Genomic DNA, 12,640 nt, shown 5'->3' with positions numbered 1-12,640 from the left:
GCCACACTCAGCACTGAACTACCTTTTTTGCACAGCTCTCAAGAATTTAAGATGTGTAAAATGCCATTTGCATTTGGGGGGCATCAACCAATGATGATAAGGTTCAAATATAAAAGCAATCATCTTGGAAAAATGCTATTCCACATCCTTCTGTAACATGGAACCTTAGATGCCAAACTCTAGGGGAGGAAGGGACATGGAAAAAAAGCTACTGACATTACAAGTAGCATCTGTGTTAAGCATTTGAACAATAACTTCACATAAAATGGAACTTTAATCCCTGCATGGCAAATCTCAGACATCGTTCTACAAGCCGTTTCCTTGGGCACATCAAACCTGGAAGCCTTAACCAAAGTACATATTAATTTAGAAAAGAACTATTTAACTGTGGCCACCAGTCAATCTTCTGCCAAGCTTTCAAAGCATTTATTCAGTTTCCTCTAAGGAGTAGAGGAATCTTCATCCATGCAAGCATTAAAACCACAGTCCCATGGCATCCTAGGTCTTGCTGCATACAAGAAAACTGGTTTAAAGGGAGTAAATTGTTGCAAGATTACTGCTTAGAAGGCAAAAAGCCAGTAAGACCCAGTAAACTGGCTACTGTAACTTGATACCAGGATTCCAGCTGTGGCCCATGATTAACTTCCCAATAGGGTGAACAACCCCTAACATTACCTGTTAGTTGTATCAATTTGTGACATTTATCACTTGGCTTTTTCTTGGAGTATCAGTAACAGGATCAACTACAGCTCTTATCCAGAACAGCACAGCTTCACTAGAAAAGTAAGGATTTCACATTTGCCAAAGCAGCATGAGGTCACTTACTGTAATCTCTGCACTAGAGTGTTTTCTAATCAGCACTTACACATTGGGTTGATCTTACAGTGCAACCACATCTGGCAGAAAGTGGTAATCAGCTGAGGCACAGTACCCAAGCTATTCAAGTCACCATGCTGCTGTCATTTTTATTTTGAGAAAAATGAACTTTCCATCCCAAAATGATCTAACCTTCTCAGAAAACCATTTGCTTCTAACAAACTTGTAGAAGTGAAACTGTCACTAGCCTATCAGCTCTACCCAGAACCGTAATTTGTAATTTACTACAAAGCTGAATGAGACTGAATTTATGCTGGAGGCAGCCTGATATTTCAAGCTTAGCATTTGCACATTGTGAATAAATTAAAAAAAAAAAAATAGGGTGGGGATTAGACAAGATACAAGCAACTTCAGTGACATGTTAATTAGCTACACCCTGTATGCTGGAAACAGGTCAATTGAGTAGGTAGGCTCAGCAGTGGACATCTAACTTTCCATATCCAAATTTGTGATCTGTGTTTTTTCTGCTCCCTCAGCTGGATGCTTCTGAAAGTCCAGCTATTCTGTCAGTGGACACTACATGAAGATGCAGGCTGCATCAAGTCACAGCCTGAAAAAGAGCCAAACAATGCCAGAGAGCCTGTGCACTCTCCTGAGCTGGCAATCCACCAGATGCTTAACATGGATTGGAATTCTTAACTGGGAATGAAATGCTCACAAAGTGACAATGAAATGTCACAATGCAGACAGTCCTGTTGAAAACAAGGACATGTCTGTAGGAAAAAAAAGTGTAGTGGAAACTTCTCTATACAGTCAATGAAACAATATAACCTCCTAGAGGCATAACAAAGAAGCTCCAACTAAACAGTAAGTACTTTATAACATGGCTGCAATCATTTCAGTCATAGAATAATTTGGATTGGAAGGGGACCTTTAAAGGTGACCTAGTACAATCCTGTTCAACCTGACCTTGAGTGTTTCCAGGGATGAGACTTCTACCACCTCTCTGGTCAACCTGTTCCAGTGTTTCACCACTCATTGTAAAAACTTTCTATCTTATCCCTAGTCTGAATCTACCCTCTTTCAGGTTAAAACCTTGTCCTGTATTACATTCCCCTGTCTCACACCAGCTAAACAAGAATCTGTGTCTTCTGCCACAGAGAGTGGTGAGCTTAAGTTTCAGAAATTTTGAAAAAAATAACATCAACTACCAGTAGACCTTACCCTTCAACACAAGCCTACAGCCTCTCATACTCTACAGATTTTGGTGTTGCAAAAAAAAAAAAAAAAAAAAAAATTTCTCTTAAATTAAGAACATCCTGTTGAGAAATGAAAAGATGTCAGTGGTTGCTCTCTAACAGTTCAAGGTCATCAATGCCTCTGGAAGATGTGCTTGCCACCAGCATTGGAAGTCTCCTATCCAGCTACTGATGAGTGAGGAAGTTGAAATCCATCAGGCAGGCTCACATCCAGACAGCAAAGTTTTGTTTGAGTAGAGTCAGATCTGTAGGATGGAACACCCAGAAGTGTCAAACTCCAAAGCACAATATGGAGAGGTGAAGTCTTCAAGGCTACATCTCATAGTACTGCCTAAGCAATTTCCAGCTTCCTGATGAACAAGGTTAGCAAAACTAGCAAGACCCTGTGGCTTACAATGAAATATCAGATCAGAAAGTCACAGGCAAGGCTCATATATGAAAGCAGCATCCTGCTTCAGATGCCACTAGTGAAACATCACTCGTGATAAAATGGACGTGTTTTCACAACACTGCCACACTAAATCTGCTGACTTCCTCTGACTTGCTGCCCCTTAGCAGCATGTATATTCTCCTATAAATGGGTTTAGATAAAGCTGTAAAACTTAGAGCTACAGTTAGAATAATCATACTTTGGATTGCAGAGTCATGCAGCAAGATCCAAACCCAAATCTCCATTTGAAAATGTTAGGTTTTAGAACTCCAGGGCTGCTAAGAAACTGATGCACTATGTTAAAGGTTTCACTTATATTCGACCTCTATATAATGAGAAACAGCAGCCTTCAGGGCCAGGAAACAGGCCAGCTGGCTTCCCCCTTTCAGACAAGTCCTACACTCTGAAATGAGAAGTAAAAGGAAGAGTCCTTTTAAAAAAAGGTTTGAACACCCACTTAAGTGCCTCTATGTGGTCTCTTCAATCATGTGTGAAGATGTATGCTCCAGCTACTGCATCCTGCACTGTGGCAGGATAACTGATCACTGCCTTTGAGGACCTTCCGCTAAACTTGTAAACTCCCATACATTTTAAGAACGTGGGCGACAGAGCAGCATGTTTTATTCATGCTTGGAGCAGTCATGTCTTCCTCTCACTTCTACAGAGGACCATTTTAGAACATTCTGTAAACTATCAGAGAGACCTGAGCTACAACAAAACTCTGCCAGAGGCACCAGGAGCCTGCCAGGCCCTGCAGGCTAACCACTGACCATCTGCTATGGAAGCACCCGCTGCCATCGTGTCATCCACGCTCGTGCCAAGCCAAGAGTCAGTTTGAAGTGATCCATGACACTGGCAGTAGTCAAGCCACAGTCTTGTCCAGCTCTTTAAGACAGCGAAGTTTAAGAAGCTTTCTTGAAAAAGATGTTCTTTGGTTCTTCAAATATATGGTAGAATAATCTTACTTCAAGCGGACACCAAACTCTCCAATCCATCCTTACTGCTGTTTCACATCTCAGCCATGGTTTCCTAAATACCTAGAAACAACTAGCCAAGAAAACTTTTCTTTTTCCCTCCTTTTTTTGAGAAAGTAAAAAGTCACCTTGGCAAAGCACGTCGCTCAACTACAACACAGGAGCTCCTGCAAGCTCGCTTCCTACCTGTGGTAATTTTGCATATTGGCTTATGACCAGGAAAAGAGTTGACTGCCACGAGACAGACCCGAGCTGCAGACATTTTCTGTCAGCAACTTGCAGTTCTCAGTGCATGAGAGGCAGGGTGTGCTTCCTTGGTGGCCTTTAAGCATGATCATGCCTCTGTACTCCCAAAATCTTATCTGCAAGGAATATCATAACACATTTGAGTTTTATCAATAGCTAGAAAAAACAGCCTCTAGGAAAGGCAACCAACTGACACAGTGCCTCCACTCAAATTGCCAAAGTACAGATTACATAAATACACAACATCAGCATGACACCAGGACTTCTCAGCATCCAAAACCTTCCACTAAACTAAGTCAAATACAGATATAATCTGAAACACAGATTGAATTATCCTGGGAAGGGAGGAGAAACAGAAGGGTACTTAATCTTGGTTTGTCCAGAAATCAGTAGTAATACAGTCCACTGCCACTTCCAATAATGTGCCTACAACTAAGCTTTGAGCCTCAAATGCCCAGTGGATGCACCATTTCCCAGCAGCATAGAAAACACTAGTACTTCACCTGCAGTCACAGTGACATCTTACAGCTGATGTCCTGTACCATTTGTGGCACTGGTCAGATTGCTGCTACACTCCATTCTCCTGGTGGACTACAGCTCTCAACTGCTTCAACAAATGTGTTTCACAACAGAAAAAAAATTTATGAGCCCAAGCAGCTTAGTAGCTACCAGCAACGACTGCAGAATATTCCTCAGAGCCCACCCTTGCAAAACTGGCTTTGTGTTGATTTTCAGTGTTTTCAAGCAGCTCTGCAGAAGCAAACATGATCAAAATAGAGATAAAAAGCATTAAAATTAATTTTAGATCTAATTTAATTGATTTTAGTCTAGCATGTGGTTTGCAAGACTCCAGAAAAAGCAGACTTAACCATACTCCACCAAGCGACAAGCAAGCCTCTGCCAAGTATTCTGATTGCCTTCTAGCAACTGCCAACATCTGTTTGATTCAGGTTTTATTCAAGCCATCATGCTCTCATCCAAGCAAAATTTTGTCCCGTAGGAAAACCAAGCAACCATGCTAAGTCTGATCAGGTGGAATACTCTACTATCAACTTACCAATGAAGTTTCATTCTGCAATCTTTTTCATTCTTGCTGACTCAGGGAAACAAAATTACTGCTACAAATTCTCTGCTACAGATCACTGCCTGCAAATCTACTGGGAAGGCTTCTTCTATCATAGCATTTAGCTTGAGTTCAGGGTTCAGCACCTGTTCTTTCAGCACACTAGATATCTGTGCTGAGACTCAGACCCCTATTTCCTGGCTTCCTTTACTCCTTGCTTTTTGGTTCTCATGGTATTTGAAATCCATCTCTCCACGCCAGGCAAAATATTGCTCCTAATCTGCAAGACATGTTGAAGTTTGGGAAGTCAAGTTACAGACACTTAGAGGTGAGACTACTGTTATTTTCCACAAGTACACACCAGAACTTGTTTTCCACCCTTACAAGCATCCTGATCTGTGCCTTGAAAACCAGCTCCAAAAAGAAACAGTCCATGTTCTTTCCATTAGTCCATGACTAATGATACTGTTTGGTACCACTGAGTAATCTTTAGACTACAATAAGACTAATGGAAGAGATACAATGTCACAAAGATACCCCCCTCACCCCCAACAGTTTTTCGCCACCTCCAGAAACAGCAGAGCCAGCTCCTTCACCAACACCGTATGTCCACAGCTGACTGAGGAAGGTCTTTCCCTCTCTTCTTTGAGGGCAGGAGGTATAGTGGGTGCACATGATAAGATTTTGGTATCAAGGGGACAATGTTGCTGCTGTGACCTCTGAGAACAAGGGTGACTTCAGAGGCTGCAGGGGATATCGTCTGTTCTGGCACCACAGATGCTCCTGCTCCTCCTCTGACCTCAGTGTTCCCTCTGCCATTTCTCTCTTTTTATTTCCTCCTTCTCTGCCTGTCCAGTGTTTTCTCCCCATTCTTAAGTTTTCTAGAGATGCCAGGCGAGTAAGTTCAGCTCCGTTCTGCAGTGGGTTTATGGTAGAGCTGGCTGTGTCAGGCATGGAACATGCTCTGGTCTCTTCACACAGAGGCCACTCCTGAAGCCAACACCTTGCCATGGACACCCAGTACCAGGGGAAGGTAAACAGAGTAGGAAGAAACTAGCAATCTAGAATCTAATAGTCTAGTCTAGCAGGAAGAACTTTAGGGAATCTTGAGCCTCCTGAACATCAGCAGAAAAATACTAAAAGTAGATGTGTCTTGGATATACTACTGTTTCTTCATTCTCCACCCAACAAGAAGCTAAGAAAAATAGCATCCAAAATGCTCTATGCCCTTCTGAGTTGTCCTGACTGCCATCTACTCTCATGAAGTTCACAGGATCCATCACAGGGCAGAGACACAGAAGTATCAATCAATCAAACCAACAGAGCACTTTCTTGGCGATTTCACAGAATTCCTCACTAATGAGACAGGCCCAGTTAAGGCAGACACAGAAGATGGAGGATTTAAGAGACAAGCTGGAAAATGAGAGGCACAGATTGAATTAAATCCCAGGAAATCAAATGGCATGTTTTTTTGTTTATTTAGATGTTCAATTACTGCCACCCAGAATCCAAGGGAGTAACACTAAGACTATTATGAAACATATGCAACTACTAAATACAAGTGATTAAAACTTATAACTGGTCACAGCTATACTGACTCTTTCAAAAAAGAGGCCTGAGTGAAAAAAACAGATACTCTGTTATCAAGGTCTAATGAAAGTTAGTACAGCAGAAAGACCTGACTTGCCCCAGAGGTTGTCCATGACCTTGACACAATGTTTAACCGAAGGATCTTGATGGTTGTTGAAAACAGACTAAGAATACACGTGTTCAGCTGAGGAAAAGCCAAACTCATTTCCTCATTCTCCTTTCCTTCTCATTAGGCATCGTACCATAAGAAGATTAAACACAGAACAGTTCAGATGCACAAGATCCACTGATCCTGCCTGTGTTTCAACCTTTGTATCTCAATACAAACTCAAACTTTTACCTATCCTCAAGCACATTTTGAAAAATTATTAGTTACCTAAGTCTCAGCTTAATTAAAAGGGCAGCCTTCTCTTGGTATTACACACATCTTAAAACAGTATGGGGTTAGAGGGAGGAACTGAAAGTTAATGCCATTTAAATATTCGAGCTCAACTAATCTAAAAGCTGCCTCATTAGCTCCCTTTACCCATGACAGACATTTCTACTCCTAGTCAGAGATCTACACACCTCCAAAGCCAGTCTTCACACTGCCTTAGGAAAGGACATGGAAGAAGTTCATAGAAACAGAGTTATTCAACATACACACTGATGACAAGTCCTTATGCACACACAAATATTGGATACTGCATTAGCACGTTTAACAAATTAGAGAAGAATTGCTTGCTTGGATTTTTTTCCTGTGCAGGTCTGAAAGAGATTCATTGGGGTGACAAAGAGAAATACAGAGTTTAGGATACAAGCCAGCTGTGACAACAAGAACCAAGACACTGTATGACACCTGATCTTCAATGCTAACTTTGTTTACAAGTCAATTCTCTCATACATGGAAACTGTAGCAGATTACTGCAATAGAAGATACAGTGACATGTGATTTCATTACTAAAATGTGAAGCATTAAGCCCAGTTTGTGCAGGGATTCTGTTCTTTGCAATTTTTTGAAGGTTCTCCCACAGCCATAAAGACAAAGTGTCCCCTGGACTGCAGAGCAATGCAGTACTTGTATGTCTGCACTACTCCTGCTAGGAAAAGGCCCCCAGTGCCAACAGACTTGGAACATTCCCCAAATCACTTCAACAGTAAACAACTTCTGAAATAAACATCCAAGTCATCCCTAGCAGCCACTGAAACCTAGTGACTCAGGATAGCTCCACAGACCCCCCACCTCTCCCAAAAAAATTGAGACAGACATATGCCTCAGGAATGAGATCCAAGTTTCTAAGGCTGAGGTGTGGGACCCAGCAACCTGATCTTCACCGAGCCAAGGAAAAAAGTTTAACCCATTGCTTTTAGTCAACAGCCACTCTTCTCTTCCCACACTAGAGACCACAGTGATTGCAACTTGTTCAGTCATCCCCACAGTTTGCAGGTGCAAGGCAAAACACTGCAGGAAAAAAGTGTCTCCATAAGCAAAATACTGATGCCAGCCCTCACAGTTCAGTTACCAATACAAATTAAACAACGAATTTCCTTTTAGAGCCTTTGCTTGCCAGCCACAGCCAAACACGCAAAATCAGACCTGGGATGGAAAGATGTTACTACAGATACACAGGTCATCTCCACAGCCACAGAAAATCAAGCCTTGATCTTCATCTGCTTTGTTTCCACATTGCATGAAAATCTCCCAGCTCTTGATCAGGTCTCCCGAAGGGCCTTCTACCTTATGGGAATTATTTTGAAGATGTAAGGAGGAATCACGTGGTCTTTTTAGAATACACACTCCAGAACTCCTGCTGCAAAGCAATTTACTCAACAAAATAAGTGAAGGGAAATCCCAGCTATTTTGATCATTTTTTGAAACAGGAACTTGTTAGGACCAACTGCAGACATAACAACCTCACTGGTTTTCAAATCACTTCCATTAATTAAAGCTTCACAGTCTTATTCTGAGCAAGAACCTTTAAAAAAAGAGCTGAGGTCAGGTCTGCTTATTTTTCGCTCATCTGTTGTGTGTTTTAACCTTTGAAAGTGAAGTTATTTCCCTTCTCTGAAAGCTTCTCCCTGTCTATGTTATTAAAGTCAGCACCATTTGAGTCTCGCTTTTACTTGCCCCACACAATATAAACCTCAATTGAGCCTTAATGTATCTTTCAAAATAATTCTGATAATGAAACTTCTATACTGTGCAGTAGAATTATCCTCACAGTTGAATTACCCCAGCTCATACAGCCTTAACAGTCCATATATCTCATTCACCTACAATGGCCCTTCTCAGTGCAGCAAAATCAAGTTGGTAATCCCCACTTCTGTGCAGAAATGCTTCCCTCACTTACTGTATCTAATTGCATTTATTTAATACATCATGGTTAGCTGAGGGAGATAAAATCACCACAATGATATGAATTCAAGATGACAAGTTTGTTAAGTCCAAAAGGGTCAGAGCTCTTAATGTGCCAACTGCAATGGCTTGCCCCAAACCATCAGAGCATCCTACATCTACATGCTTTTTCTCCTCAGAGAGATTTGGAAAAGGCATTTAATGCCATCTGGCATGACTTCCAGCAGCTGCTTGAAATTCACTAGTATGAGAGGTGGAATTCAAGAAAATGGTAAATCTTAGTAGTGAGTATGTGATGGCAAACTCCAGTACTTCTTCACATGACAAGCCTGTGCAGCACCAAAAGTCTATGCCAAGGGACAGCCACTACACAGCATTTATATTAAAGCTTGCACATGTAAACTCACTATTCCTATACAGAAGACCTCATAAAGATAAACACTTAGCAGCTTAGATCATGTTTGTTCTGTTCTCTTCCCCCTTCTTTACACACACATGACTTCAGCATGCTTCTTATTCCTCAGAGCAAATTCCTTCTACGCAGTACTCGCTAAAAAAAACCTGCAACCCTAAACAAAAAACAAAACCAAAAAACCAACCCAAAACCAAAATATACTTGTCACCTATTATCCTTCTATAACCCTGGAACTATTATCTCCTGCAGAAAACATACGAGGACAGGCATCACTGTGTCCCATCCTCACAGGACTACTTAACTCATGTTGAATAGCTGATGTCTCCATTTAATTTACAAACCCAGCTGTTAAGCAGGGCAGTGGAAGATAGGTTGTGTGACATGACATCTGAGCACTAAACAAAATTATGGAGTTCCCTCGGGACACAAAGCCCCCACACCAACACTAGAATTAGAGGTCTTCATAAACCATCGCTCCAGCCATCATTTTTTGGTACCTTAAGTTTTAATAGTTTAATTCTTTGCACTTTGACTCGATTTATCTTAATGCATTGGCAAGTTTTACCTTTCATGCCCATCTTAAACATTACTTATTCAACTTGAAATGCAGCCAGCTATGTGGCTCAGATCTACCTCCATCTAGCAGGACCTCCTGCCTGCATGGGGGCATTGCTCCTTCAGGATGAACTTCTAATTTACTGTCATTGCAATATGTTAAGCTCACTTTAAAACTTGTTCACAAGATACTGGGGTTCAATAAATTGTTTATCAATTCACAGTTATGAGGAGCTGCCTCTGCTTTAAGCACCTGAGAATATTTTATTTTTTTTTTTACAATCTGAATTTTATTTTCATCTGTAGTGCACAATTTTGATTGTGCATATCTCCCACTGACAAGATTTTGTCTTTAATGATACCAGATAGTAATACCCTCAACTGTTATATACAGCTTGGAAAACAGAGGGGCAAATGAAGAGGGTTATAATGATAATTTATCTTTCTCTTTTGTAGCTTACATGCAGATGGGTATGAAACTGCATAGAATGCTACAGCTTCAGTCTCCCCCCTGCTCATTTTCTGAAGTAGTAATATAAACACCTATATCCAAACACAAACCCTTTCCAGACCTTAATACAGCACTGGCAAACCACTCCTACCTGCCTTTAATCCTGCCTATTCCAGATAATACTTTTATTTCTATATATATGTATCCACATACACATGTCTGTGTATGTATATAATTACACACAAAGACAGCATGCTTTTAAATATCAGCTATATGATTTTTGTTTTTTTAATCTAAAGCTTCCAATAACAGATATAAGACAGACCAGACACAATCTACAGATCAAGATGTGTGGACAGCTACCAAACAGCAATATAGGAGACATAAAAAACCTAGGTAATTTTTAAAAATATACAAGAAAACAAGAAAGAATATATGATATGGAGACTGCTGATCTGTTTAAACAAGGGGTTAGACTCAAGTCAGTCTTCAATGAATGTTGCTTATATCAGCACCTCTTCAACACATATACAAGGGTTTTTGGTATTTATATATACTAGAAGACTGGCACTCTGTGGTCCACTTTAGGGATTAGCTATGACGTTATTATAACAGGAATCTGGAATTATTTTCCAGAAGTAATACTTCTTCCTTTGAAAAAATACAGTATTATCAGAATTGTACTCACATCCACCTGCACCAGCACTACTTAGTAACAGCCACCAGCCAAAAGACTGGTAGGTATAAAACCTACTGATGTTTACTTGAAATTATTTCTTACTATGTGCAAAAAAACCACAACCAAACAAACAAGCAAAAAAAACAAGATGGAAAAGCATTTAATTTTAGACACTAAAACCTGCTGTTGATCTACTGAGTTCACTGCTGAACAGAGTTACTACTGGTAAACAAGGCCAATTAATATCACACAATTAAATTCTTTCACTAATCTATTCCTTGGTGTCTCCAAGCAGGGACTGACAGTTGAGTGGGTAGAAAAGAAAGACAATTGTCAAGACAAAACATCACTAGCTCATTGTTTTTTAAGAAATGTTTTGATTCCAACCATGGTTCATGCATTAACTAGCTAATGCCAGTCCAAAATAGATCATAAATCTGTGAGACAAAACCACCAGCCATCTTCAATAAAACATGATGAAAACTACTGGACAGGTCTTGGAGTTCCTATCACATATCTGGGACCTCAGCAACAGCCCTTAAGCCCTTCAAAGGCTATCCCCATTTACAGCACAGCATTATCCAAGTGCCTTGCCATTTAAGCACACCATCATGTAAACCTCTTCAGAAATCTGCTCTGGAGATGACCACACTCCTACTATGGCTTGGCCACACTCCTGGCATGGCATTTATGTCTCTTCCAAGCTTAATCCTGACCAATGCAGGCAATGACAAGTGCGTGTCCCTTTTGCCCTGAGTCAAATTCTCTCTGCTCTTGCTGAGGCCCTGGCTCCACAAGAAACATTTTGCACTGCCTTCCTCAATAAAAGGCAAAAGGTCGTACGAAAAAAGAATAAAAAATGGCCGAAAGAGCAGTATTATGCAATAAGAGAAGAAATGCAATACAACTCATCCTCTGCTGAAGATTTCTCATAACCTTTAGTGTCTGCAAACTGGATTACAGCATGACTGACAGAGAGCTAGAAGGCACATTAACAGAGCCCAGCGGGCAGCCTCCTCAGCCCCGGCTCTTCCATTGGAGATAGGAAAAAGGGATGCTCACAGTCCAGGTGCTTTTTCTTGGGCCCCATCACTTCATGCGTGGTGGCTTTGCAGACGGCTCTGGCTACGGCTGATCCCGTAACGCTGTACTGAGCAGCTGCGATGCGATCTGTCAGCGTCTGACCCGACATCTTCGCTGGCGTGCCTGCTGCTGCCTGCTCTGCAGAGGCGGAAAACACGGGAGGGGAAGGGGAGATTCCGGGTTTATCGCCGAGTGGAGGCGGAAAAGGGGGGGGAGATAGGGGGGACAGACAGCAGAGACACGCAGGGATACACACACAGCCACGCACAATGGTCCTTCAGGCAGCCCGGCCCCTCCCGAGAAGCAGCCTTCCCCCCTACACACCACCCCCCCGTTGTGTAAGCTTTTGCCACGCCAGAAGCCGCCTGGGGCAAAAATAAAGGGTATTTCAGGCGTTGCAGGGAGAGGATGAAGGGGAAATAATGACGGTAGCAGAAGGAGGCTGCACACCAATAACGTACAAGCCTTCTCCAGGAGGGGGAGGGCAGGGGGGGGGAGGCTCCCCCACTCTCCACACCACCTGCCCCGGCAGCGCCCGCCCCCCGAGCCGGCCCGCGGGGGAGCTGCCGCCGCGCCCCGGCCCCGCCGCAGCGCCTGCCCCGCCGCCTCCCCGTGAGGGGATTATGGCACCGTTGCGCCATGTTATGCCCTCCCGGTGTCTCCCTCCCACCGTCATCCCCCCCCGGCTCCCCTGACACCTCCACCCACCCCCACCCAGGGGAGCCGCTGGATGCGGTGGTGCCC

The 12,640-nt window shown here is 42.3% G+C and overlaps 1 protein-coding gene across 28 annotated transcripts in view; it reads right to left on the bottom strand.

Annotated features, from left to right (window-relative positions):
• SNAP91 (synaptosome associated protein 91) overlaps positions 1-12,640 on the bottom strand; it is a 72,655-nt gene that overhangs the window by 59,040 nt on the left and 975 nt on the right. For 27 of the 28 annotated variants that reach the window (XR_011725354.1, XR_011725356.1, XR_011725355.1 and 24 more), the window contains exon 2: positions 11,876-12,034. Coding sequence is in view for 25 of the 28 variants with exons in the window: in XM_071741432.1 (XP_071597533.1) it covers positions 11,876-12,005 (130 nt within the window). In the remaining 3 variants the exon portion in view is untranslated. The remainder of the gene's footprint in view (positions 1-11,875; positions 12,035-12,640) is intronic. The other variant, XM_071741433.1, reaches the window with a different exon arrangement.

Source organism: Heliangelus exortis, chromosome 3, assembly GCF_036169615.1.
Source record: "Heliangelus exortis chromosome 3, bHelExo1.hap1, whole genome shotgun sequence".
NCBI lineage: Eukaryota > Metazoa > Chordata > Aves > Apodiformes > Trochilidae > Heliangelus > Heliangelus exortis.
The sequence above is the reverse complement of the archived record's forward strand: the minus strand, read 5'-3'. Positions and strand labels throughout refer to the sequence as shown.